Below are 27,998 nucleotides of genomic sequence, written 5' to 3'. Positions count from 1 at the left end.
CCTGAAGACGCTGGATCGAGCCCACCTCAGGCTCTCTGTATGATGCCTGCTTCTCCCTCTGCCTGTGTCTCTGCCTCTCTCTCTCTCTCTCTCTCTCTCTGTCTCTATGAATAAATAAATAAAATCCTTAAAAAATAAAAAAAATAAGTTAAAATTAAGAGGTGCTAATTTGCCCCTAAAAATGATCCATTAAAAGTTGAAATGAAGCTACATTATTTAAAGTGACAATTTCAGTTAGTTACCAGAGTTTTTAATAGCATAAATTTTAGACAATTTTGAGGATTTAAAGCAGTAACTGAAAGGATCACTTTTTTTTTTTTTTTTTTTTTTAATGATAGTCACAGAGAGAGAGAGAGAGAGAGAGAGAGAGAGGCAGAGACACAGGCAGAGGGAGAAGCAGGCCCCAGGAGCCCGATGTGGGATTCGATCCCAGGTCTCCAGGATCACGCCCTGGGCCAAAGGCAGGCACCAAACCGCTGCGCCACCCAGGGTTCCCGAAAGGACCACTTTCGATTCTTTCTGGAACAGAGCAAGTTTTGAATAATCATTTAAACACATTACACTTTAATGTCCTATCAAAATAAAAAAGGTCCATGGGAACAAATATTTTGGTCTTCTAAGAATCTCATATATACTTCTTTTGAAGAGCAGTCTTTACTCTGGAATTGACAGAACTGTCATAAGCATCATAAGAAGTATATTTTTTTAAGAAGTATATTAATAGAGAAAAAAATCATCATTGGAGTATCTTTGTAAAATCTCAAATTTGGAAAAGAGAAAAGTCTCCATTAATCTCTTCTCTGGGTTTTTGTTGTTCTTTTTTGTTTGTTTGTTTTGTTTTGTTTTGTTTTGAAGAGTGAGTGTAAAAAAGACCAGATCTAGGCATGCAGTTTTAGGGACAGCTAACAGGAATCTGGTCACCTCCCCAAGGTCCCTTTTACAGTGAAATTCTTATGAGTTCAGATTTTAAATGAAAAAACCACACTGACTTGGCAGTCTCACACACACCAAAAGGTGGAAGGACAACCTTAAAAGAACTACTTTTTATATGCTCTCCCAGGAACTGAAACACTCCTGAAATTTAATATAGAATTAGTTCTAAGGAACACAGAATAGTACTGAGAACCCTGGAGTTCCTCCTAGAGATAATCAAAAGGAACTGTGATAGAAAAAGTGAGGTCCTACAATGCCATGTTCTAGAAAATTTTCAGTATGGGACTAAGGACTGCCTCTTGTTTGCTGCCCAATCTACTCTCCCTTTTCCCTCTGACACCTCCCCTCCCCACTCTTCCCACTCTGTTCCATTACTGATGGCATTTCCACCCCTTAATCCGTGTTTTAAACAAATGTTTCTGGAAAGAATAAATGGGCAGTAGAACAAAATCTTACAAACTACATTTAAGTAACAAGAGAAAGTTGTCTCCCCCGAGACTTCAGGCAAATTAGGCTTTAGTTCCTCATCTTTAAGAATACCTTCCCAGCTCTAAAATGCAATGCCACCTATGTGTGTACAATCAGATGTACCAAGTAGAAGATCACTTGGATGAGAAGGGAAATATCAATTGCTTCAACATTTTGGGCTCTTCTTCAGTTTGAGGGGAGGGGCTAAAATATGATAAATGTCTGAATTAACTACTTATCTCAAACTCTAAGAGATAAGTCCTCTATTGTATTAGCTGCTAAAAGAAAACAGTCTAAGACTCATTAAAAAGTTCACATATTGTCAAATCATTATGCGTGCACTTGAAACTATTATAACATTATATGTCAACTGTATTTCAGTAATAAAAATAAAACATCTAAAGTAGAATCGTTTTAATTAATCAAGTCAATCTTAAATCATGTTTCATTTTCACAGTAGACATTCTAATAATGTTACACTTACAACCTTTTTTTTCAAAAATGAAATAAATATCAACACTTAAACCTCAACTATCTGTAAGTAAGACCAAGTAAGATCACAAGTTCTAAACAGTATTTCCTTCTCTGGTAGGGTACAAAAATCTTCTGTGCAAGACATCTTGTGAGTCAGTCACTACTTCTACCCCACCACCAGCCTAGGCCTACAGGGGCAGGAGATCCACAAGAACTAATTCTATGGGTGCCTGAGTGGCTGAGACGATGAAGCATCTGCTTTCATTCAGCTCAGGGCATGATCTCAGGGCCCTGGGATCGAGGCCTACATTGCGCTCCCTGCTCAGCGGGCAGTCTGCTTCTCCTTTTCCCTGTGTGCTCTCTCTCCCTCTCTCTCAAATAACTAAACAAAATCTTGGAAAAAAAAAAAGGGGGTGGGGGTGGGGAGAGAACTAATTCTGAATAACAGCATGGGATGACTCAGGGTCAGTTGTAGGAGCATCTAGGTAGGGTAAAAAAATTCTTAGCTTAAAATTTTTCTCACTTCCTCTTAATTCTCAGCATGCATCAAGAAACAAGTAATATAAATATTTTAAAAAGAGATTGCTAAATTTACAAAGGGCAGAATTAGAGTTGTATTTAATTCACAAATTTCTTTCATAATGAACACTAAATTCATTTTTAATGATCACTATACGAAGATTATTGATTTCAGGAGGGGAAAATTTTTATTCTCAAAATAAAATGAAGCATTTAAACTCAAAGTACTTTTAAATGTGTAAATATGTAATTTGAATGTAGGTATAAAAGGTAAAATAATCAGCTATTGCACTGCCTCTTTAAGAACTTAACTTATTCGGCAAAACGCACTTTTACCAAAAATTTTTTCCACTTACTTTCTTCCCCCACTTTTCTAGAGGAACCATCACTTTCCAGGAGAAAACTGCACCAATGGGGAAGCATGAAACAAGTATGGTAAGACAAAGTTAATTCTTAATTGGTAGGGTCGAGAGGAGGTAAAAGATATCACGTATTAAATAGAATAGGGACTCAGTGTTCACAGATAGACGCAAGGTCTGATTAATTCACTGCTTACAGGTGAGCAATGAAAGATGCATAATGCTAGTAAACTGAAAAATAACCAAAATTCTAGGTACCAATTTACCTTTTCAAGGTAAATTTTTTTTCCCTCATTATTCTTGCAACTAATAAAAGTAATTACAGTTCAGGGGTAGCTGGAAGTAGAGTAGATGGATATGGGGTCAGAAGTAAGATCTGTCATATATTATCTTTTTATAGCATTTTGATTTTTGAACCAGGTAAATGTAAAACCAAAACAAAATGAGACTTAAAAATGAAAGTTCTTGCTCATTCTGATGTCATTTTGTACTTGAGCTTCTTTTGGTTGAACTAATTTTATTTACTTTCTTTCATTCTGATAGTTTTGCAACACCCCGTACAGTCTGGTTCCTTCCAGATCAGCATAAAAATGAGACAGCTACAAGAATGTACACAGTGGGGACCAGGTTCATTTCCCTTGTATATCTCCCCAGGTGCCACATCCTTATCCTGAAAAACTCAACTGACCACATTTCAAAAAAAAAAAAGAAGAAGAAGAAGAAGCATCTCTCAATGGCACTTGTACAAAATAAAGCTCAGCAACACTTATTTACTAAATGATGGATAACTTTTCCCCTCCAAAAATAGAAAAACATTGAGGTGGTAAGACCTGCTCCTCTTTTTTTTGCTATTTCTCATCTGCTAGAAGCAAAAGAGAGAGAATAAGGAAAGAGATTAGGTTAGGGGAATGTGAGGTCATGGAGAACTATGGATGATTCACAGCTTAGCAGAACATGCAGTGAACCACGGGCTGAAGTTAGGAAAAATCTTAGATACACTTAACTTTTTCCCTTTTTGATTTTGAAGGCTAGGGTCACTGTGAAGGACAGGTGACCCATCTAAACTCTTCAACCTACTCATTTTCATTATGGTTTAAAACCTCAATGACACGTCTCCAAAAGCAGAGACTGATATGAAATGCAAATAGAGAGATGGCATCTGCTACAAGTTTCATTTCCCAAGAACAGGGTCCATAGGTCACTTGGAGGTCACCCAGCTACTTAGAGAAACTTGCCCTTCAAATGAAGTCAGTGGGAATGACCAGGCCAAAACAGTTCTTAGGAGCCTGTTCAAAAAGATGAAAGCATCCACCAAATACAGAAAGCCTGATATCCCATAGTAATGTCTTTTATTTTGCTCTCCCAAAAGCAATAACTCAATATGAGCCAGAGTCAGTTTGCCTGGCACAGCCCCAAGGCCCTATTAAATCACATTCTGACACATATTCGAGCACAGTGTAACACACCGGCACACAGAATAAGGCACAGCACACAGCACAAGAAAACCTTACAGACATGCTTTTTTCTCTTTTTAAGCGAAAAAGAGACTAGAGGGCAAGAGAAAGCTTACCTTCTAAATGTGAGAAAAAGAATAAAACAGACAAGAGAACAAAAAAAGATGCATAAAGAAGTCATAACAGGGAAGTGAAAGTTGTCAAATATGCAAAAGCAAAATTAAGTAAAATATCAAAGACTTAATAAAATGATTTTACCATATAGATTGAAAATACAGTCTTAAAACTTGTTCAAGAACTTTGTGTCTCTGTAAAATCCATAGTTAAGCTAATTTCCTTCTGCATATTTAGATTCACTTTCTGGGCAATATGATTTTAAGACCCAGCTTTGACCTTACCTTAGAGGTGTTCTGAAGAACAAACACAACCCTACTGAGCACCCAATGAAAGTCATACTACAAATCCCCTCTTTCTATACAACCATACTGGGCACCCAATGGAAGTCATACTACAAATTCCCTCTTTCTATACAACCATACTGGGTACCCAATGGAAGTCATACTACAAATCCCCTCTTTTCCAGGGGGGGCCCTGGAAACATCATTTGGGTGGAGAAGCTGGATCCTGGAGGCAGTGTGTTTCCCCCATTGGTTGTATCTTGGGCTCCTATAAGGAAAGAATAAACCTAAGTGCCTCAGATCTCCCAGACAGTCACTAGACAAGGAAAAGTAGACCAGAGCAGTATCAACATAAGATCACTGCTGCTAGGCTCCAGAAGGAATCAACCCTTCTGGAGTTCAGAAGAAATTCTAGATAAAGGGTGAAGGAACCCCTCAAACTCAAGGACGAATATGAAAACCAATATTTTAATTAAGCTTTCCTTAAGGAAAATGGTATGACAAACAGACACACCTAGAAATGCCAAGAGTTTCTCCTCTGTAGATTTCTTAGGTCAAAGATTGGTTAAGGATAACTTTCCATAAAATTAAATTAACAGTCATATTCTGTATCTTCCTTGGTCACCTAGCAACAACCACCCATATAATAAGGCAGGGTTCCCACCCAGGGGAGTATACACCCTACAAGAATTCCTCCACCAGCCCAATGAGTGTCCAGCTTAAAGAATAAGCAACACATCTCAGTCTTCAATCAGCCATTCACCCCACATGCCTATTTATTTGTTCTAGCCTGGGGCAAAGGGAATTTGCAAAAGCAGCAACTAACTCATGAAACCCAGGAAAAGTGAAGTAGAAATCATTTCATAATATCTCAGTAGTCTTACGTTACCCACAATTACAAGATAAAGTGTGAGGGGGAGAATTCAGGAGTTTGCTTATTTCTCTTCCAATAACACTAACCTTGCTGGCCCAGGCATCTTCATCCCAAGAAGTGAGTTGTAATACACGAATGATCTCATTAATTTCAGCACTCATCTTCTCTACAGTAAAATTGCGATTTTTCAAAGCTTCTTCTATTCCTTGGTTTTTTGAATTTTTAGTTGTTACAAAAATCTTCATAGCTATAAAAAAATAAACAAACAATCAGAAACTAAGCTCGGAATTTAATCTTGCTGTATAAAAACATTCACACAAGATGTTCCACACTTTGAGTACATGTTTTGGGTTTCTAAGGTCTTAAAAAGACTATATTAGGCTAGCTCAGTCAGTAGAGCATGTGACTCTTGATCTCAGGGTTTTAAGTTTGAGCTCCACATTGAGGGTAGAAGTTATTTAAAAAAGAAATCTTAACAACAACAAAAAAGAATATTAAAAACAAAACAAAACAAAACAAAAAAACACTGCAAGTCTGCCAATGAAGTTCCACTATCAGTAACTTTAAGGTACAAAACATCATTAAAACATGATCAGGGAGTTAATTTAACATGCATATACTGATGACCTACAAGCACAAAACACCCAGTGTCTTTCTAAATCAGTTATCTTCCCAGCCCTAACACTGGCCCCATCTAACATACACCTAACAGGACAAGATGAAAACAGTCAATAAAACTAAATGGAGTATCCTGCTATATCCCATCGTAATGGAAGATCCCAAAATGTTGAGTTTATCTTCTGGAATTTCTCTCAACATGTAGCAGGAACTTTCTAACCCCCAAAAGTAAAGAAGACGAAAATATTAATTTGAAGCACTGGAGAAAAAGGCTATCTTCCCATAAAACAATTAAAATTGTTAAAAATTAATCAACACTGGGACACCTGGGTGGCTCAGCAGTTGGGCATCTCTGCCTTTGGCTCAGGGCGTGATCCCGGAGTCCTGGGATCGAGTCCCCCATCAGGCTGCCTTGAGGAGCCTGCTTCTCCCTCCGCCTATATCTGTATCTCTCATAAATAAATAAAATCTTAAAAAAAAAAAACAATTAATTGACACACTACTGAGTGACCTAGATCAGAAAGAAATCTTACTCTCAAAACCTTTCTACCATATGGAACAGCCCCTCAAAAACATATTTCCCATGGAGATTATAAGACTCTACTTACAATTTTTTTGTTTTCTAGTTCATATGAGGGCGTTCTGAGCTCCTATACTCACCTCTCCTTTTTTAGCTACTACCTGAAATGTCAAAGCAGGAAGGCAGGAACTGAGGATGACTGTGCCATGCCTCGTAAGATTTTGAAAATAGAGCTGCCCCCTTCTGATAGTTAAACTAATTCACCCATAACTTGATTAAGATAACTTACGTAAACTGTGAGGTGTCTGGTAGATACTAGACAATAAATATAGCTCCCTTTTGCTAGCTGAGACAGCCGCCACCAGGCTCTACCCAGTGGGAAAGTGGTCCCATGTGGTATAGACCACCAACTCTATAATGTAGAGAACAGTTAAATGTCTTTTAGGAAAAAACTGTGTTAGCATGACACTGAAAAGGGCTTTGGGCTCACTTCTTTATCCTACAGTGCTCCATAATATCTATTCCGGCTCCTAATTTTTTTTCATAACACAAATAAAAATGTAAAAATTCCTATAGATACTCCATCTCCCAGAAAACAGGCCTATTAGGACTTCAGAACAGAGCCGGGCAACAGGAAGAGCAGCTTCAAACAAAGAAAAGGAGGAGAGCTCTCCTGGTGAATACTGATGAATACTGGTTCTTAGCCAATCAGCTGCAGCCATGTGGTAACACCCAATCTATCAGGTCTCATTCTTACCCAGCCTGAAGGACAGGCAACTAAGCAGTAAAGGAAAATTAACAACAGAGTTTAGAGTATGTTGACATTTTTTTTTTCCTGTAAGATAATGTAGAAGCAGAAAATACCTGAAATGAGAACTGGCAGCAACTCTTTCACGGTGTTCATGGAGTTCACCAACATTACTCGGTGCTCCTGGTGAGTCAGTTCCTGCTGCCTCTCATCAATCATCTTGGCCATCTTAGTCATTCCTGAGGCATAAGGAATAAATCATGCAGGGTGAGTAGTGAAATATCCCAGACTGGCTTTCTGAGCCTAAGTCCATTATGAATGATGATGAGAGTCCAAAATGCCCACTTAAATAACAGATACTACCACTGAACTGTAAGCATTTATGACATAGAATATTCTGGACAATTCTTACTTAATCCAATTTCATTCATTTCTATTAAACATACTTTATTAAATGTAAGTCCTGGGCACCTGGGTGGCTCAGTTAGTTAAGCGTCCGCCTTCGGCTCAGGTCATAATCCCAGGGTCCTGAGATCAAGCCCGGCATCGCAAGGGGCGCCCTGCTCAGCGGGGAATCTGCTTCTCCCTCTGCCTCCACCCCTCCCCCCTACTCATACTCTCTCTCAGGCTCTCTCAAATAAATAAATAAAATCTTTAAAAATTTTAAAACATAAGTAAATAAGTAAATAAATGAAAGTCCTAAATATGACATAATTTTCACACGTTTGACACAAATACTTCACAAATACAAAAACATACTGAAAAAATAAATACATGTTTGTTAAAAAATAAATAAAAATATTTTTCCTGGTTACCACACATACCAGGTCATGTCATGTGTCTGGCCACTGTGTCTACATAAGAATCTCATGCGAGCCTAGTACTGAGAATCCAGTGGCTGAAAAAAATCTTAAGAATTACAATAATGCGTTTTGTTTTCATCTTTATATTTTTCTGTACTTCCCAACTTGTCCAAAATAAGCAAGTACTATTTTTATAATTAGAAACAAACAGAAATATTATAAAAATAATTATAGTTAGGACAGCAATCAAAAGCATCTGGTGTTTTGGAATCAGTCTGCTAGCCCTTTTTGTTTACTTTGGTTATTATTCAAAGGTGCTGTGTGATTCTCTAAAGCTTGGGTTTTCAAACTGTTCCTAGGATTTCTTAAGCAGTTTCACAGGTCATCAAAGGGTACCAAAGGAAAAGGAGTGGTTGCCCCTGCTTCATTCAGAGTAGCTCCATTTTTGTCTTTTATATATTGGGATTCTGTGTAAGATTTTATTTGAAGAAATAAACTTTTTTCCCTAGTCCTATGGGAAAGTTGAAAGAATACTGCTCTAAAGGTATATCCTGGTGATCTTCATTGACGGCTCAGAGAAATTCTTAAATGCCAGAGGTTTACAGAATGACTGTATCGGAACCTCATGAAAATACCGTTAATTGAGAATCATTTTACCTAAGACAAAAGATTTTTATAAGGTGATCTTTTATACTGACAAGTTAAACATCTGATGTGCCTTTTCATTGGTCTCAATCATACTTTAAGAACCCTCCAGAGTTCATGTTATATGACTATAAGAGAAAAAGCTATCTGTTCACGTATTTTGAATATTCAATTCTCAGGTGACTAAACAATCATTTCAAAATGAGATTTAGTCACAGTAGCTATTCTCTCCTTTTAGGTCTGATTATATTATGCAGCCTCCGGCTAGGGCATGAATCCATAATAGTAGGCGGGCTAATTAATGAGCTAAGAGGTCATAAAGAGCTACGGGCCAGCTGGCAGACAGTGAAGGAATGCAGTATAATGTGGAATGGAGAGGTCAGAATTCAGGGTGGCCTTAAAGCATTACAGTAATAGAAAAGTATTTCCTACATTCTCCAGCAACATTTGCAATGTCTAGTTTAATTCATTAGGCAGGGCCAGGATTTGTAGAAAGCAGATTCAGCTTTCAGAAACAATGATACCTCCTCAGTAGAAACACAGTGTCAGCTCCATCAACAGAGCAGAGACACCTAAAAGCCCAAAGCATCATTCTTTATCTTCTGCAAAAAGCAGGCGGGAGTACTCCTTTCACCTTGATTAAACATGGACAATCCACAAAAAATTTTATTATAAAAACTGGACGCAACTAACCTGGTCCAAGATTCTTTGTGTAGGTGACCAAATCTTCCATAGTTTCCACCACTTCTGCCACTGTAAGATATTCCAAAATTCCTTTGCAAACTCTAATAATTTTACGAACCTGTAAACATATTTTAGTGAGTGAACAATATGTAGAACATACGGGAGAACAATATACAGAGCAATATGTAGAAAACATGCTAATTCAGCAGGGTAGCCTTTTGACATTTTCTCATCCTAAAACATCAGCAATCCTCCAATTATTACCTTTAAAACTATCTTTAAGATTTTTGTCTGGAAGAGGACTGCATGGGCCTCAGATTGCCTACCTCAGCCTCATCGAAGGTGAGGAGCAGGTCTGATGTGCCGGAGAGGATGCCCCTTGACCCATCAATTAGATAATCTCGAGCAGGCACTGAGTAAGGATCTGACTGAAGCATCTGGGCTGCCTGGACAAGCTTGGTGCAAGCATTCTCAACCCTGTGGGAAGGAACACGGAGTTAACCCACTGGCAGAACCAAGTAGAATATGACACGCAAATATAAAGAACGTTAATGGACATATTCACATTTTTTTTCTGATACGGAAAATAGCCAAGACCAATTTATAATAGGACCTAAGCTTTAGCTTTTAAAATCAACAATAAAGGGCTGCAAGTCCATTCATCCACCCATCCATTCATTCATTCATTCACTTCATTCACTGCACTAAGCCCTTGTTCTTTGTTATTTCCTGGCAACAAAAAATGATGACGAAATGGTTTGGACCTTTCACTTTAGGTTGCTATACATCTCTGAAACACCATTAAAAGACACTACACTAAGAACAGAAATCCTTGACAACAGTTCCAGATTTAATATCTGGAAATAAAATGCCAAAGCACTGTATTAAGTGAAATTTAATAATCAGATACAAAGGATTAGGAGGAAACAAAAAGTATGAAGTAATGCATAGATTTCCCATTCATCTAGCTAAATGGATTTGACAAATCCACTGAACTGTTTGAAAACCACCCTATAAAACCATTTTGTTAATTAAAATGTCACTAGCATTAATAACAAACAGTTATTAATAGTTTAATGTTAATACAGCTTAATAATATAGACAACCTGATCATATGTAACAATAAATGAACGAATGAATGAATCAGTGAAGAGCTAGACCTCATTGCTGTGGCTGTGGATCACTCCTAGAAAACTAGTTGTTTACTGTTTCTTTTTAATTTTTAAATTAAAGTTTTAATTTTAACTTATAGAATTTGTCTATTCATATCTATGACACAGTCAGTGAAAAATCACCTTCTTTCTACTATCTCCTAGGCTTTCAAATCCCATCTACTTGCAACCAATGTTATAGAGTCTCCTGTTTCTTCAAAATAAAATATTTTATTCATAGAAAAACAAAAACAGGCTTCCACCTTTTTTATACAAATAGGATCATAACAGGCATACTCTCCGCATTCTGCTTTTCCCACTTAAATTTAACTTAGAGGGCGGCCCCAGTGGCTCAGAGGTTTAGCGCCACCTTCAGCCCAGGGTGTGATCCTGGAGTCCCAGGATTGAGTCCCACTTTGGGCTCCCCACATGGAGCCTGCTTCTCCCTCTGCCTGTGTCTCTGCCTGTGTCTCTGCCTGTGTCTCTGCCTCTCTCTCTCTCTCTCTCTCTCTCTCTCTCTCTCTGTCTCTCATGAATAAATAAATAATATCTTTTAAAAAAACTTTTTTAATTTAACTTAGAGATGTTCTAATTAAAGTACATTAAGAGCCTCTTCATTCTTTAATAATCCACATAAACTAGTCCATAATTTATTAGCCTGCTAAAATAAATCACCTTGAATAATATCATTGTAAAATGTATATATCTGTAGGATACAGGTCAGAAATGGAATTGCTGAATCAAAGGTGTAGACATTTACAATTTTGACAAATATTGCCATATTGCCATCCACAGAGGTTATTTACATTCCCCCCAAAATGGATGACAGCAGTACCTGTTTCTTCCATCTCAACAACTCGGTATATAATCGAACTTAAGTTTATCTTCACTAATATGATAGACCAATATAGTTTTTTAATTAAGGTGAAATTCACATAACATACAATTAGTTGCTCTAAAGGGTATATACAATTCAATGGCATTTAATGTATTCACAATGATGAGCAATTATCACCTCTCTTGGGTCAAAACTTCTATCACTTCAGAAACGGACCCTGAACCCTTTATGTAATCACTCCCCATCTTCCCTCTTCCTTCATCCCCTGGTAACCATTAACCTGCTTTCTATCTCTAAGAATTTACATATTCTGGATATATCATATCAAAAGAATCATGTGACTATGTGACTTGTGTCTGGCTTCTTTCACTAAGCATAAATGTTTCAAGGTTCATCCAGGTTATAGCATGTGTCAGTAGTTTGTTCTTTTTCATACCTGAATAATATTTTATTGTATATGTGCACATACAAAAATTTTTAAATTTGCTTATCCATCCATGTATTGATAGGCATCTGCACTATTTCCACCTTCTGGCAATTATGAATAATGCCCCTACTAACATTCATATACAAATTTCTACATGGGGGACACCTGGGTGGCTCAGTGGTTGAGTGTCTATTGTGGGCTCAGGGTGTGATCCCGGGATCTAGGATAGAGTCCCACATCAGGCTCCTTGCAGGGAGCTGCTTCTCGCTTTGCCTGTGTCTCTGCCTCTCCTTCTCTGTGTCTCTCATGAATAAATAAATAAAAATCTTTTAAAAAATAATTTCTACGCAGATTAAGGTTTTCATTTCTCTTGGCTATATACCAACAAGTGGAAGTCTGTGTTAATTTTTTGAGGAAATGTCAAACTGTTTTCCACAGCAACTGCACCCACTTTATATTCCTACCAGCTTTGTAGAAAGGTTCCTATTTCTTCACATCTTTACCAACACTTGTTATTTTTTGGTTTTAAAGATTTGGGGGGCTAAAGCCAACCTACTGGGTATAATTGTGATTCTGATTTGATTCCTTACTGATCAAAGATGTTAAACATCTTTTCATATGCCTATGGGATATATCTTCTTTGGAGAAATATTTATTGACATGCTTTGCTCATTTTTTAATTGGGATGTTTTTCTTTTGTTGTTGAGTTGTCAGAATTATTTATGTACTCTGGGTATTAAATCTTTATCAGATATAATTTGCGGGCAGCCCGGGTGGCTCAGTGGTTTAGGGCCGCCTTCAGCCCAGGGCGTGATCCTGGGGACTTGGGATGGAGTCCCACATCGGGCTCCCTGCATGGAGCCTGCATCTCCCTCTGCCTGTGTCTCTGCCTCTCTCGCTCTGTGTGTCTCTCGTGAATAAATAAATAAAATCTTTAAAAAAAAAAAAGATAAAATTTGCAAATATTTTCTCCTATTTTGTAGGTGTTTTTTACTCAACATAGTTTTAATTTGCATTCTTTTATTACTAATGAAGTTAAAAATATTTTCATATTTTTTAAATTACAAAATAAAATCACACAAAAACTGTAATACTTTTATATTCAAATACCACAGATAAAACAATCATACTTCAGAACTGAAATATCACCAAGTACTTTAGACGCCCCACCCTAACCAAATGTTCCGTATTTCTCAGAACTAATCATTATCCTGAATTTTGTTAATTGTTCTCTTGATTTTTTTGTATACTTTTAATACCTGGGTATCTATACATATCTAAACAATGAATCATTTAGTTTTGTTTATATTAAAATCTTAAATAAGTCTAATTATACTGTTATATATGCTTCTGTGACTGTTCTTTTGTTCAATATTATGATTTTGAGACCTATCATGTTGAGGACCACAGCTAATATGACATATTACACTGTATGGATATACCATATTTATTTACCCATTCAACTTCTGATTGACATTACAGGTATTCTAGGTTATCTTATTTTTTACTGGTGTTTATATCAATACTACTACTATGAACATTCTTACACTGGCTTCTGGTGCACATTAATAGTATATCTAGTAGTAGAAAAATGGGGTTGCAGAAAATGCATATATATTCAACTCTACCAAGGGAAGTCAAGCAGTTTTCCACCAATTTAAAACACTAACCAGCAGTGTTCACAATTGCTCCAGAACCTTACCAACACTTGGCAATGTGAATTTTTAAATTTCCCAATGTGGTGATTGTGAAATGCTAAATTATTGTGAATTTAATTTGCATTTCTCTGCTACTAATGAAACTGGGTAGGGGCTAGGGGTATTTTTATGTTTATGGGCCCCAAGAGTTTTGACAGGTAGCATTTTTATTATTATCCAGCTCTGAACAATTTTCATTATGACATCTTTGACAATGAATTGTTTGGATATTTTAAAATGTACTTCAAGGCATAAGGGGCTCTAAGTTATCTTTTTGCTATTGATTTACCATTCACATGCATTGTGCCAGAGAACGTGGCCTGTAAGACAGCAAGGCTTTGAAATGTGTTGAGCCTTTTGAACACACATGATCAACTTTTATAAATTTTATATGTGTTCCTGAAAAGAATGAATATGCTCCAATTTTTAAGTGAACTATTTTACATAGTTTATTCTCAAACTTGTTAATTAAACCTGTTCAAATTTTCTATATCCTTGCTGATATTTTTTTTGTCTGTTTTATCTATCAATTACTTTTTTTTTAATTTTTTTATTTTTATTTATGATAGTCTCACAGAGAGAGAGAGAGGCAGAGACACAGGCAGAGGGAGAAGCAGGCTCCATGCACCGGGAGCCCGACGTGGGATTTGATCCCAGGTCTCCAGGATCGCGCCCTGGGCCAAAGGCAGGCGCCAAACCGCTGCGCCACCCAGGGATCCCCCAATTACTTTTTTTTAAAAGATTTTATTTATTTATTCATAAAGACAGAGAGAGAGAGGTAGAGACACAGGCAGAGGGAGAAGCAGGCTCCATGCAGAGAGCCCGACGTGGGACTCGTTCCATGGTCTCCAGGATTACGCCCTGGGCTGCAGGCGGCGCTAAACCGCTGTGCCACCGGGGCTACCCTTATCTATCAATTACTAAGCAATGAAATCTCCTACCATAGAGACAGATTAGTCTATATCTCCTTGTAGTTCTGTTTGGATTTTAATATATTGAAGTTAACATTTAGGTACATATAAGTTTACAATTATTATATAACTTGAACCTATTTATCATTATGTAACATCTCTCTGTACCTTCAATAATGTTTGTTGCTTTAATGTCTATTTTGTGTGACATTTACCTATGTCTCCAATAATGTTGGTTGCCTTAATGTCTATTTTATCTGACATTAATATTGCAGATCAGTTTTGACTATTTCAATCTCTGTCATTACGTTTTAGATGTATCTTTATAAATAACATATAGCTACATGCATTTTTTAATCTAGCTTAGGAACTTTTAATTTAATAATCTAGCCCATTTAAATTTATTAATATTACTGGTATATTTATTTTCATTTTCTTTTTTTATTTTATTTATTTGAGAGAGAAACACATGTGGGGGTGGGAGTAGAGGGAGAGGGGGAAGCAGGCTCCCTGCTAAGCAGGAAGCCCAAAACAGGGCGCAAATCCCAGGACCCTGGGATGATGACCTGAGCTGAAGGCAGATGCCCAATTGACTGAGCCACCGAAGCAACTCATCCATTTTTTTTTTTTAAGAATCTTTTTTTCTTTTTTATTAGAGAGAGAGAGGTGGGGGGAGAGAGAGGCAGAGGGACAGGGAAAGAGAGAATCCCAAGGAGGATTCACACCTGGCACATAGCCCAATGTGGGGCTCAATCCCACAACCCTGAGATCATGATCTGAGTGGAAATCAAGAGTTAGACATTTAACCAACTGAGCAACCCAAGAACCCCTAGAATTATTTTCATATACTATTTATTTTCCATATGGCCTGTAATTTTGACTTATTTTTTCTTTCTCCTTACCTTTTTTTTTTTTTTTTTTTGAGAGGGGGGAGATTGCTAGTTTTTTCTATCTTTTTCTTATTCCCTTTATTAATTTTAAAGGTTATATACTCTGTTCTTTTTGTGCTTACCTTAAATATTTTAGCATGCATACTTGTCATGTTAAAAATCTAAAATAAAAGCTGTCCTTTTAATACAGCTGGCAGCTCATCAGTCTCATAAAAATCTAAAATGACTCAATATTTTTACCTCCTTCCCAAAGAATGATCTTAGGATACTTAATTCTCAATCATCCCTTTCCTGACTTTTATGCTATTGTTTTCAAATTTTGTTTTATGTTTACATTGTTTTCATGTATAAAATATTCTATCTTTTATTTTAAATCTTTAAATCTTGTTAGATATTACATTGTTATATAAGTCAAAGTTTGCTTATATTTACCAACAAACTGTCCCATATTTTGACTAATCATTCCCTCTTATATCTCAGGCCTTACATCTAGAATCATCTGATTCTGTCTGAATTACATTCTTCAGTATTTCCTCTACTAAGAGAATGCTAGTGACAAAATGTATCCATTTTTGTTTGATAATGTCTATTTTGTCTTCCTACTTCAAAGACCATTTCAGTAGTACAGATTTCTAGGTTGATAGCTATTTCACCACATATTTAAGGTATTATTTCACTATGATGTAACAAAAGAAGCAAAAAAAAATATGGCAGAAGCAGAGGTAAGAGATGCAGCGCTATAAGCCAAGGAATTTGAGTAGCTTCTACAAGCTGAAAAGGCAAAGAAACGAAAAAGAAAGAAAGAAAGAGAGAGAGAGAGAGAGAGAGAGAGAAAGAAAGAAAGAAAGAAAGAAAGAAAGAAAGAAAGAAAGAAAGAAAGAAAGAAAGAAAGAAAAGGCAAAGAAATAAATTCTCTACAATCTCCAGAAGAAACACAACTCTATTAACCCACTTTGGACTTCTGAACTCCAGAACTGGAACACAAAACATTTAGTAGTATGACACTGGCCTCCAATTAAAATTTGCCAGGCAGGGGATCCCTGGGTGGCGCAGTGGTTTAGCGCCTGCCTTTGGCCCAGGGCGCGATCCTGGAGTCCCGGGATCGAATCCCACATCGGGCTCCCGGTGCATGGAGCCTGCTTCTCCCTCTGCCTGTGTCTCTGCCTCTCTCTCTCTCTGTGTGACTATCATAAATAAATAAAAATTAAAAAAAATATATAAAAAAAAAGAAATTATTAAAAAAAAAAAAATTTTGCCAGGCATACAAATAGGCATGAAAACACCATCCACAATGAAAAGAAAAAACAGTAATTCAAGAACAACCCAGAAATGACACAGATGACGGAACAGACTAGAATGTAAAAACCATTACAACTGTATTCCATATGTTCAACAGCTAAAGGAAAGTTTGAGTATATTAAATAGATAAATGAAAGATATAAAAACAAGCCTCAAACAGAACAACTGGAAATGTGTCTCAGATACAAAAAAACAATGAATAAATTACTAGCAGATAAGATATTGCATGAAAGCAAGATTAGTGAAATTCAAATCACAGCAATTAAAAACTACCCAAAATGAAACAGAGAGGGAAAAAAAGACTCCAAAAAAAAAAAAAAAAAAAAAAAAGGAACAGACCATCATTGAGCTGTGGTACAACTCAAAGCAGTCTAATATATGTGTAATTTGAGTCCTCAAAAGAGAGGCAGGAGGGAGACAGAAAACAATATTTGAAGAAATGATGGCCAAAATGTGTCTAAATTTAATGAACACTATAAAGCCCCAGTCCAAGAAGCTCAATAAACCCCATGCACAAAAAATACCAAGAGAACTACAAGTCACATCATAAATTGCTTAAAGGCACATACATAAAATTGTTCAAAACCAAGACTAAATAGAAAATATTAAAACTAACTGGAAAAAATTGACACTTTCACAGAGGAACAAAGAATGACAACAAACTTCGCATTGGAAACAATGCAAGCCAGTGAAGCAAAGTACTGAAAGAAAAAAACAAAACAGAACAAAAAAAACCTGTCAACTTCACAACCTATACCCCCCCAAAAAAAAAAACATTTCAAAGATTAAGATAAAATAAAGACTTTTTCACATATGTAAGAGCTAAAAGAACTCATGAGCAGCAAACCTGAACTATAGAATAAATTAAAGGAAATCCTTCAGGAAAGAGGAAAATTATACCAGACAGAAACTTGGATTTACAGGGGAAAAATGACAACAAACAACAAGATGTTATATAAATAACAAAATGCTAACTATGTGAATAAATATTTTTAAAATTCTTATTATTTAAATATGTTTAAAAGACAACTGACAAAAGCAAAAACTTTTTTAAAAATGAAGTTAAAAAAAGTAAATTTGATTCAGGTGGCTAGAAAGACAATGAGGACGGGCCTTGCCAATGATTATGGCAGATGTTTTCCATAAATCAAATGAACCAAAATTACATGGAAACATATTTAAGACAGGTATATCATACATAATATATGGCAGAAAACACATGCTGTGCAACTAGTTAAACTTATGAGTAAAAAAATGTTTCTGGAACTTAAGAAATAAGATAAACAAGCAAGGGGGGAAAAAAAGAGAGACAAGCCAAGAAACAGACTCTTAACTGTAGGGAACAAGCTGATGGTTACCAGAGGGGCGGTGGAGGGGGGCGGGTAAAACAGGTGATAGGGATTAAGGAGTGCATTTGTTGTGATGAGCACCGGGTGATGTATGGAAGTGCTGAATTACTATATTGTATACCTGACACTACTATAGCACTGTATGTTAACTATACTGGAAATAAAATAAATAAAAATTTATAAATGAAAACTTTAAAATATTCAAAAGAAATATTTCAGAAGATCTTTAAGGATGACCAACCACTCACTGAAGACCATTAGATGAAAGAGCACTAATGTCTTGCTTCAATAATTTTTTATATCCATTCCCACTAATTCAGACACCTCTCCCTCACCTCCTACTTTTGCTTGACTAACCACTACTTATTCTCTTAGACTGTCTTTATAGGACTCTTCCTGGGGCACGTGGGTGACTCAGTCAGTTAAGCATCTGCCTTCAGGTCAGGTCATGATCCCCGGGTCCTACTATGGAGCTGCATCAGTCCCCCCCACTCAACGGGAAGTCTGCTATTCCTCTCCCTCGGCCACTCCCCATGCTTGTGCTCTCTCTTGTGTTCTGTCAAATAAATAAATAAAATCTTAAAATAAATAAATAAATAATAAATGACCCTTCCTTCAGGAAACCATCCCAATTCTACAAGTACTTCTACATGCTCCCATGAGACACATCACAACTTCTCAATTTAGTTTTCTCTATTTTCCACAAGACTCTAGATTCAGCAAGGCCAAGAACCTTGTCTATCTTGTTAATTACAGTCAATCAGGAATTTTCACCCAGTACAGGTCCATAAAAATCATTAATTTTATAAAAAGTCACAAAACCTGATTTTATTTCCAGGTAACATGAACATTGATGAAATTAAAGCAAACCTAATAATCACAGAATGTTACGTACAGTTGTGTTATACCTACTTGCAATGATCCAGTTACTACAGAAGTGTTTCAAATTTGGAAACAAAACAAAAAATGAAAAATAAATGAAAGTTAGAAATAATCATCATGGAGAAAATAGAAAAAATGATGAAATCAAAAGGCTTTACAGGAATCAATTTGATTCTCCACTAATGGTTCCCTTGTGTGGTAAAATGATAGGGCTAAAACAGACACTGTAGCATTTTTTCTACAATAAGACATCTGATCTGTACATTAAAATTTAATGGCATTCATAAAAGCCAAACAAATCCCACCATGACTAACCAGTGGTTAGAAAAAGATAGGAGTCTGTTTTGTCTGTGGAAAATGTGATTTTATTAAAACATTCAAGCTGCCTCACTTCTTAAAGTGATCTTCTACTTTTTAACACAAATCTAAATTTTTTGAAAAGCATTTTAGAGAATGACAATAGGGAAAAGGTCTGTTTCCTAAATAATTATATATCTTGAGTATATCCTAATAATATTGATTTAGATACTTTAACACCAATCAAATATCACAAGTTAAAAGCTTCTCTCTGCCTTTGAGTCTTCAACTTAAATTAACAGAAAATTCTTATGCTTTAGATCAGTGGACCAATAATAGCCTCACAGGGCCCAAAATATGTTCACTCATAATCCACTAATCCATTCTTTCCAGGATTACACATGATATAACTTGATACAATTTAAGACATATAAAGATCCCAAACTACTCAGTTTCATTTTATTTCAATGATCACTAATCAAGAAGCTTAAGCTTATGCTGAATTTTTAATTTAAGAAATATAAGGGAAAACCAGATCCAGATTATAAAGATTGCCGTAAATCATTTTTAAAGGTTCTTCTAGACTGCATCTAATCTTAAATTCCTTTAGTTTTTAATTCTTATATATTTTTGTTCATCTAATGTATTGAGGACCTATCACATGCTACATGAGTTCTAGGAATACAAAGTATTTTTAAGTCCCTATTTTTAAAGTGTTATCACCTCAATAGGAAAAGACATACATGTAAACAAATATAAATTAGTATTTAGAAGTATATCCAGCACATGCCAAGGGAACATAAGAGTGGGAATAGCCATTTTTACCTGAAAGATTAGGAAAATGATGATGGAGAAGGTGGCTACAAGTTGCTTCTGCCTCAGAAGCTTAGCACTACTTATAAAGACGATCCTCTGCATAGCATCTCTTTGAGTTGTTTTTCCAATGGAATAATATTCTCTATCACAAGCGTGCGCACGCACACATACATACACACACACACAGAGTTCTTTCTGTGAAAAATAATATGCATTTGCCAGAGACCTGGTTTGACTAGAGAGGGCCATTTATTATCACAAAGTGCAGGTAACTCATTCACTCTGAAGCCAAACAATCTCAATCTGCTTCTGTAAAAATCAACTAGCAAATCTTAGCTCACTGATTGAACAGAGGGAAGAGAGAGGGCTGTGGAATAAAATAATGTAAAGGAAACTGTCTGCTGGGCCTATTTAGACATATACTGCTCCATAAGATAAAGCTGAAAAGCCGGGCAGCCCGGGTGGCTCAGTGGTTTAGCACCACCATCAGTCCAGGGCGTGATCCTGGAGACCTGGAATCAAGTCCCGTGTCAGGCTCCCTGTATGGAGCCTGCTTCTCCCTCTGCCTGTGTCTCTGCCCCTCTGTGTGTGTGTGTCTCTCATGAATAAGTAAATAAAATATTTTTAATAAATAAATAAAGCTGAAAAGCTCCCTGAAACATTCGAGTTAAACTTCACCCCGCCACAAAAAAAACCATGTTGGGTGGCGTGGGGGAAATGATCCTATATCAAATTCACTGTTTTAATAAAATCTGAACTGAATTAGTATAGCCATTTAGGTTATACATGCTGTCACATACACACACAAATACATTCTGTTTGCTAAAGACTGAAGAGCTGTGAAGTAGAACACCTGAAAATTTTATTTCATGGAAGTCAGATTACCCTGAGGCACACCCAAGGAAGCAGGTTGTTTACATTTTGGGACCTGTCCTTTTAAGAGAGAGAGTTGGTCAGGCCACAGGAATATTACACAAAACAACATTACAGAAGATAAAAAGGAAACAGGTGAAAGAAGAACATGTTCAACTGGTCTGTGAGGCTTTCTCCTTGTGGCCACAGTGCCCAGCACCTCCATCACTTCCATTTCCAACCAGGCTGGCCTTGGCATAATTATTTGGCAGGCAAAAGTGACTGTCAAGGCTATTCCTGCTCTCACCTCAATCCTTGTGGAGACTTTCCTTTCCTTCCCATCTGTGTGGGGTTTCTCAGAGGTCAGGAAAGGCCCAGATCACTTCTAAGTTTGAGAAGCCCATCACATTTCAAAGTTAAGAAATGCAAAAGCAGGGTCATAAAAAGAATGGTACACGTGTTTACATTTAATAATTTTAATGGCACGATAAACACCTTTTTTAAAAAGATTTTGTTTATTCATTGGTGAAAGGGGGGACACAGAGGAGGAGGGAGAGGAAGAGAGAAAGAATCCCAGGCAGACTCCATGCAGAGCCCAGAGTCTGACACAGGGCTCCATATCACGACCTTGAAATCACGACCCGAGCCAAGACCAAGTGACAGATGCTTAACCAACTGAGTCACCCAGGCACCCCAACAGCTTCTTTTAAGATTCTTTTTCTCTATGACTACATATATAGTATCATTTGAAAATAATATTAAAGCCCAGGCCTGAGCCTGAGAGAAAAGCCACAGTGTGCAGTAAGGGTCAGGCCTTCAAACTCTCTCTGCTTTCCCATATTTAGAGCCTAGTCTCAGTTGAACATATGATAAGTGAAGATGACTGCTGAGACCTCAAAAATTCTCCCTTCACCAGGCATTTAAGCATCTTAACTGTTAACCTGAGGAATGAGCTCCAGTGAAATTTCAGGCACCAGTAACTGACAATTCAGCCTTTCTGGTATCCCTCCAATAGGAAGTGCCACCTCTATAAGCAATTCATTTCACCCTCAGATCTCGTTGTGTATATACATAGCATTAAAAAGCAATAATAAAAATAATAGATGTGAATGGGATGCTCGGGTGGCTCAGTCAGTTAAGCATCCAACTCTTGGTTTCAGCTGGGGTCATAATCTCAGGGTCCTGGGATAGAGCCCTGCCTCAGGAGTCTGCTTGAGGATTCTCTTTCACCCTCTCCCCCATGACCCTTCCCCTCCCTTGCTCTCTCTCTCTCTAATAAATTAATCTTTAAAAAAATAATAATAGATGTGAAGATCACCAAAAGTCTCAGAGAGACTTTTATATGGCAGCCATCTGCCACAAACTCTACTTTGAAATAGCAAAAGTAGAATCATTCTGTGGCATCCCAGGACTAGGGGACTAGCCAATACGCTTTGGTCCTGGCGTTGCCATTTTGAGAAAGGTCAAGGATCCTCAGCCATTAGTCATCTAGAAACCTGAGTGAAGGCCACAAGAATAGTTACAGTTTTTAGGAGGGAGTTGGGAACATAGAGTACAATGACAAACTTTAATCTAGTTCAAGTCGAAAGAACCTGGTCGCAATTACCCACACGTACACTGCGATAATACTAAAACAGGCTGTTCCAACCCCACGCTCCCAGATTTAAAGATCCTACAGGCCTCATCCACGAATTATTCCTATCCCTTTCCTAACTCAGTGATAGCATAGGACACTGCATGTATACACCCAAAACTAAAATTAGAAACCACAATGAATCATATCTAAAACATTCAAAGCCTTTTAAGGGCCACACCAATCTCTTTTTGCTGAACATGTACATTGAGATAACCAAAGCTAAAAGACACACAGAAACACCATGGGCTCACTAAATTACTTCATTTCAGATGAGAGTAGGAGAGTTGGCAACCAGTTTTAACTTGGTCTTCAAACAAAGCAAGAGTCTGCCAGAATTGAGAGAGTAACTGAAGAGGAAGTGACATGTTGGGAAGGAAAGTTAAGAGTGTCACTACTGCCCACACCACATGCTCTTCAAATCTTGGTAGGCTGCTTATTTGAAAGTTAGAGTTGGAGCCATAACCTTTGAATCCTTTAAAGCCTAAACGATTAGTCGTGGTCTCTCTCTCTCCACTTCCTTCACCCCTGTTGAAATTTGGCATCTATGAAAGAAGAGGAGATTCGAGCCTGCAAGGTTCAGGCAAGAACTCTGCTCCCTGTAGGTCCATTGGCTCCTATGGTCCTTCCCCTCCATGGTAGGATTACAGCAGAAACAGAAAATATAGAAGCAAGTGTGTCTTACAGATATTAGTAGGTTTTTAATGTGTCGTAAGGCTGCTGTGATGAATAAAACAAAATTTTATTTTAAAACATTAGAAAATCACAGCATCTTTTATTCTCTTTTGTTGTTGTTGTTGTTGTTGTTGTTAAGATTCTATCCATTTACTCATGAGAGACACAGAGGGAGAGAGAGAGGCAGAGACACAGGCAGAGGGAGAAGCAGGCTCCATGCAGGGAGCCCAACACAGGACTCAATCCCGGGTCTCCAGGATCATGCCCTGGAACGAAGGTGGCGCTAAACCACTGAGCCACCTGGGCTGCCCTATTCTTATCTATTCTTAAATAATAATAAAAATCTCACTATTATTATTTGAAGGTCCTTATGTTAAAAAAAAGTTGACAATCGCTGTTCTACAGCAGAATGTGATGAATGAGTTAAGTATCAATATCTAAACACAAAATGAAATAGAACAGACACAGTAGGAGAATATTTTTACTTAAACAGCCAAAAACTAAGATATGGTTTACAAAAAAATCTGGAGATACAAGTCAACAGTAGATTAATAGCATCAGTCAACAGTCATTCTTTAAAAAGGACAATAAATGGGCACCTGAGTGACTCAGTCAGTTGCATGTCTGACCCTTGATTTTGGTTCAGGTCATAATCCCAGGGTCGTGGGATAGGGACACACAGGGTTCCACGCTCAGCCAGGAATCTGCTAGAGATTCTCTCTCTCCTTCTTCCTTTGCCCCTCCCCTTGTTAGTGCACATGAACACACACTCTCTCTCTCTCGGAGTAAATAAATGTTTTTTAAAAGGGTAATAAATAACAAAATAATTGACAGAATTTAGGACCCAGAAGAACCATAACCTTGTAACCACTTATCACTAATAATACTGCTTTGAAATATATAAAGCTAAAGCTGACAATTATGAGAAAACTGACAAGCCTACAATTATTACAGGAGATTTCAACATACCTCATCATAAAGTGATACTTCAAACAGACAAAATAGTATGGCAATAAAAAGTTTGATCAATAATATTTAGGGGCTCCTTGCTGACTCAGTAGACCATACAACTCTTGATCTCAGGGTTGTTTGTCCCATATTGGGTGTAGAGATTACTTAAAAATAAAATCTTAAAATAATAATATTTATATGTTGACCTAACTGATGCAAAGAAAACCTTAACCCAAGCAAAAGAGAATATACTTTCTTTTCAAACACATATAGCACACTTACCAAAACTGACCATATATTACATCACAAAAGAATTTCCAAGAATTGATATTATAACAATCATGTTATAGGCATAACACAATTAATTAGAAATAGAACAATAAGAAGATAGTAAAAAGAATCTTGAAATTTTTAAAATATTGTTAGAGGAATTCACAACCAAAATTACAACTATTAAAGTTCCTATAGCTGGAAAATTCACAATTCCATTTACAATCCCACCAAAAAGAATAATATACTTAGGAATAAATTTAACCAAGGATATGAAAGACCTATATATTGAAAACAACAAGACATTAATGAAATAAATTGAGACACAAATAAACAGAAAGGTATTCCATACTCATGAATTAGAATTACTATCTTTAAAATGTCCATTCTACACAAAGCAATATACAGATTCAGCACAATCCCTCTCAAAATTTCAGTGGCATTTTTCACAGAAATAGAACAATCCTAAAATTCGTATGTAACCAAAAAAGATCCCAAATAGACAAAACAGTCCTGAGAAAGAAGAACAAAGTTGGAGGCATCATACCCCCTGACTTCAAACTATGTTTCAAAGCTAAAGTAATTAAAATATCATGGTATTGGTATCGGCTTTAAAACAGACACATAAATCAATGGAACTGAAAGAGAGCCTAGAATAAACTCACATATGTATGGTCAATTAATTAATGGCAAAGATGTGAAGAATATACAATAATGAAAGGACAGTCTCTTCAATAAATGGTGTTGGTAAAACTGGACAACTACATGAAAAAAAATAAAACTGGACCTCTATCTTTTTTTTTTTTTTTAAGTAGGTGCCATGCCCTGTGCAGAGCCCAAAACAGGCCTCAAACTCACAACCTCAAGATCAAGACCTGAGCTGAAATCAAGAATCGGATGCTTAACTGACTGAGCCAGCCAGGTGCCCCGAAACTGGGCCCCTATCTTTCATCACTCACAAAAATTAACTCAAAATGAATTACAAATTTAAATATAAACCCTGAAACCATGAAAATCCTAGAAGACAACATGTGATAAGCTCCTTGACACAGGTCCTGGAGACGATTTTTCTAACAACAAAAACAAAAGCACAAAAGCAAAAATAAGTAGGACTACATCATACTAAAAATCTTCTGCACAGCAAAGGAAGCCATCAACAAAATGAAAAGGCAAACTACTAAAGAGGAGAAAATATTTTTAAATCATATACCTAATAAGGGGCTAATATCCAAAATATATAAAGAGTACCTTACAACTCAAAAACAACAACAACAAAAAAATACAATTTAAAAATAAGCAGAAAATATGAATGGGCATTTTTCCCATAAAAAGACATATAAATGGCCAACAGGCACATGAAAAGATGTGCTAATATCACTAATTACCAGGAAAATGCAAATTAAAACCACAATGAGATATCACCTACACCAATCAGAATGGCTATTATCAAAAGGACTAGAAAATGGGGATCCCTGGGTGGCGCAGCGGTTTAGCACCTGCCTTTGGCCCAGGGCGCGATCCTGGAGACCCGGGATCGAGTCCCACGTCGGGCTCCCGGTGCATGGAGCCTGCTTCTCCCTCTGCCTATGTCTCTGTCTCTGTCTCTCTCTCTCTCTCTGTGATGACTATCATAAAAAAAAAAAAAAAGGACTAGAAATAACAAGTGTTGGCGAGGATATGGAGAAGAGAGAACTCTAGTGCACTATTGGTGGGAATATAAATTGGTATAGCCACTGTGGAAAACTATGAAGAATTCTCAAAAAATTAAAAATAGACTATTGTATGATCCAGCAATTCTGCTTCTGGGTATTTATCCAAAGAAACTGAAAACACTAACTTGAAAAGATATACACATTCCTATGTTCACTGCAGCATTACTTATTACAATAGACAATATATGAAAACATCTTAAGTGTTTATTGATGGATAAATGGATAAAGAAACTGTGGTGTATATGTATATATACATGTATATACAACTAAATATTATTTGGCCATAAAAAGAGAATGAAATCTTGCTATTTGTAACATGGATGGACCTCAAGAGCCCTAGGGTAATAAGTGAAATAAGTTAGACAGAGAAAGACATATACCATATCATCTCTCTCTCTTTTTTTTTTTTTCTGATCATCTCTCTTATATGTGAAATCAACCAATCAAATAAATGGGTGGATGGATGGATGGATGGATGGATGGATGGATGGATGACCAACCAACCAAACACATAGGTACAGAGAAGAGATTATTGGTTGCTAGGGGTCAGGGTCCAGGGTGAGAGAAATGGGAAACTGTTTTTGTCCTTTTCTTTAGTTTAAATACACTGAATAGTAACAAAACATATACCTATAGCTGCTTCCAAACTTATAGTAGAGCTTAGAACAAAATTAAGAGCTCAAAATATACTTAATTAAAAACAAGAAAGATTGAACATAAATACTGAAATGTTGAAAACAAAGTATGTAAATAAACTTAATAAGGAATAAGTCATGAGAATGAAAGGTATAGCACAGGAAATATAGTCAATGGTGTTGTATGGTGACAGATAGTAGCTATATTGTGAACACAGCACAACATATAAACTTGTCAAATCTCTTACGCTGTACACTTGAAACTAATATAACATTGTGTGTCAACTCTACTTCAATTAAACATAATAAACTTAATAATAAATAATAAACTTAAAGTAAATAATAAATATGAGAGAATAATTTAATGAAACAGACCATTGAGGGAAAATAATAAAACATAAATCTCTAAAAGAGTGATAAAAAAGGCAGAAATAAATAATGCTTAACAAAAAAGGTGATATAACTAGAAATGTAACAGAAGAAGAAGAAGTTACTATGAACTTCATACTAATAAATCTGTGACCTTAGATGAATAGATAACTTCTTAGAAAAGTATCAGATTAGCAAAGTTGACTCAAAATGAACATAAGACCAGAATTAGATTAAACAACAGGAAAAAAAAAAAAGAAAAAAAAAGGACACTGAATGAGTACTCAAATTTCTTCTTCCAAAAGACACCAGACCCAGTTTTATATGCAAGTTTGGCTAAACTTTCAAAAAACAGTTTATTTTATAAACTGTTTCAAAAACTAGAAAAGGATCTTATTTTATGAAGTTAAAGTAACCTTGACACCAGAACTTGGGAGGAACAGAACAAAAGAGACACCTGGGTGGCTCAGTGGTTGAGCATCTGCCTTTGGCTCAGGGAATGATCCTGGTCCTGAGATGGAGTCCCACATTGGGCTCCCTGCAGGGAGCCTACTTTCTCTGCCTGTGTCTCTGCCTCTCTCTGTGTGTCTCTCATGAATAAATAAAATCTTAAAAAAAAAAAAAAAAAAAAAAAAACAGAACAGAACAAGAAAATTATATATCAAGATACCTCATGAACAAAGAAGCGATATTCTTTTTAAAACATTAGCAAACTGAATTTAGGACTGTATTTTCTTTTTAAAATCACAACCAAGTGGCATTAATTCTAGAAATGCAAAAATGGCTAACCAGTAGAAAATCTACATTCATGTAGTAGACCAGAGTCTATCTTATATGTGATAAAAAC

General features: G+C 36.5%; 1 protein-coding gene across 4 annotated transcripts in view; it reads right to left on the bottom strand.

The window, feature by feature from the left end:
* VCL (vinculin) overlaps nt 1-27,998 on the bottom strand; it is a 114,944-nt gene that overhangs the window by 37,005 nt on the left and 49,941 nt on the right. For all 4 annotated transcript variants that reach the window (XM_038534409.1, XM_038534411.1, XM_038534410.1 and 1 more), the window contains exons 3-6: nt 9,824-9,974; nt 9,507-9,615; nt 7,482-7,604; nt 5,566-5,726 (exon numbers count right to left, since the gene is read on the bottom strand). In XM_038534409.1, coding sequence (XP_038390337.1) covers nt 5,566-5,726; nt 7,482-7,604; nt 9,507-9,615; nt 9,824-9,974 — 544 coding nt within the window. The remainder of the gene's footprint in view (nt 1-5,565; nt 5,727-7,481; nt 7,605-9,506; nt 9,616-9,823; nt 9,975-27,998) is intronic.

This window comes from Canis lupus, chromosome 4, assembly GCF_011100685.1.
Source record: "Canis lupus familiaris isolate Mischka breed German Shepherd chromosome 4, alternate assembly UU_Cfam_GSD_1.0, whole genome shotgun sequence".
In the NCBI taxonomy this organism is placed as follows: Eukaryota; Metazoa; Chordata; class Mammalia; order Carnivora; family Canidae; genus Canis; species Canis lupus.
This window is presented reverse-complemented; position numbering and strand designations above follow the sequence as displayed.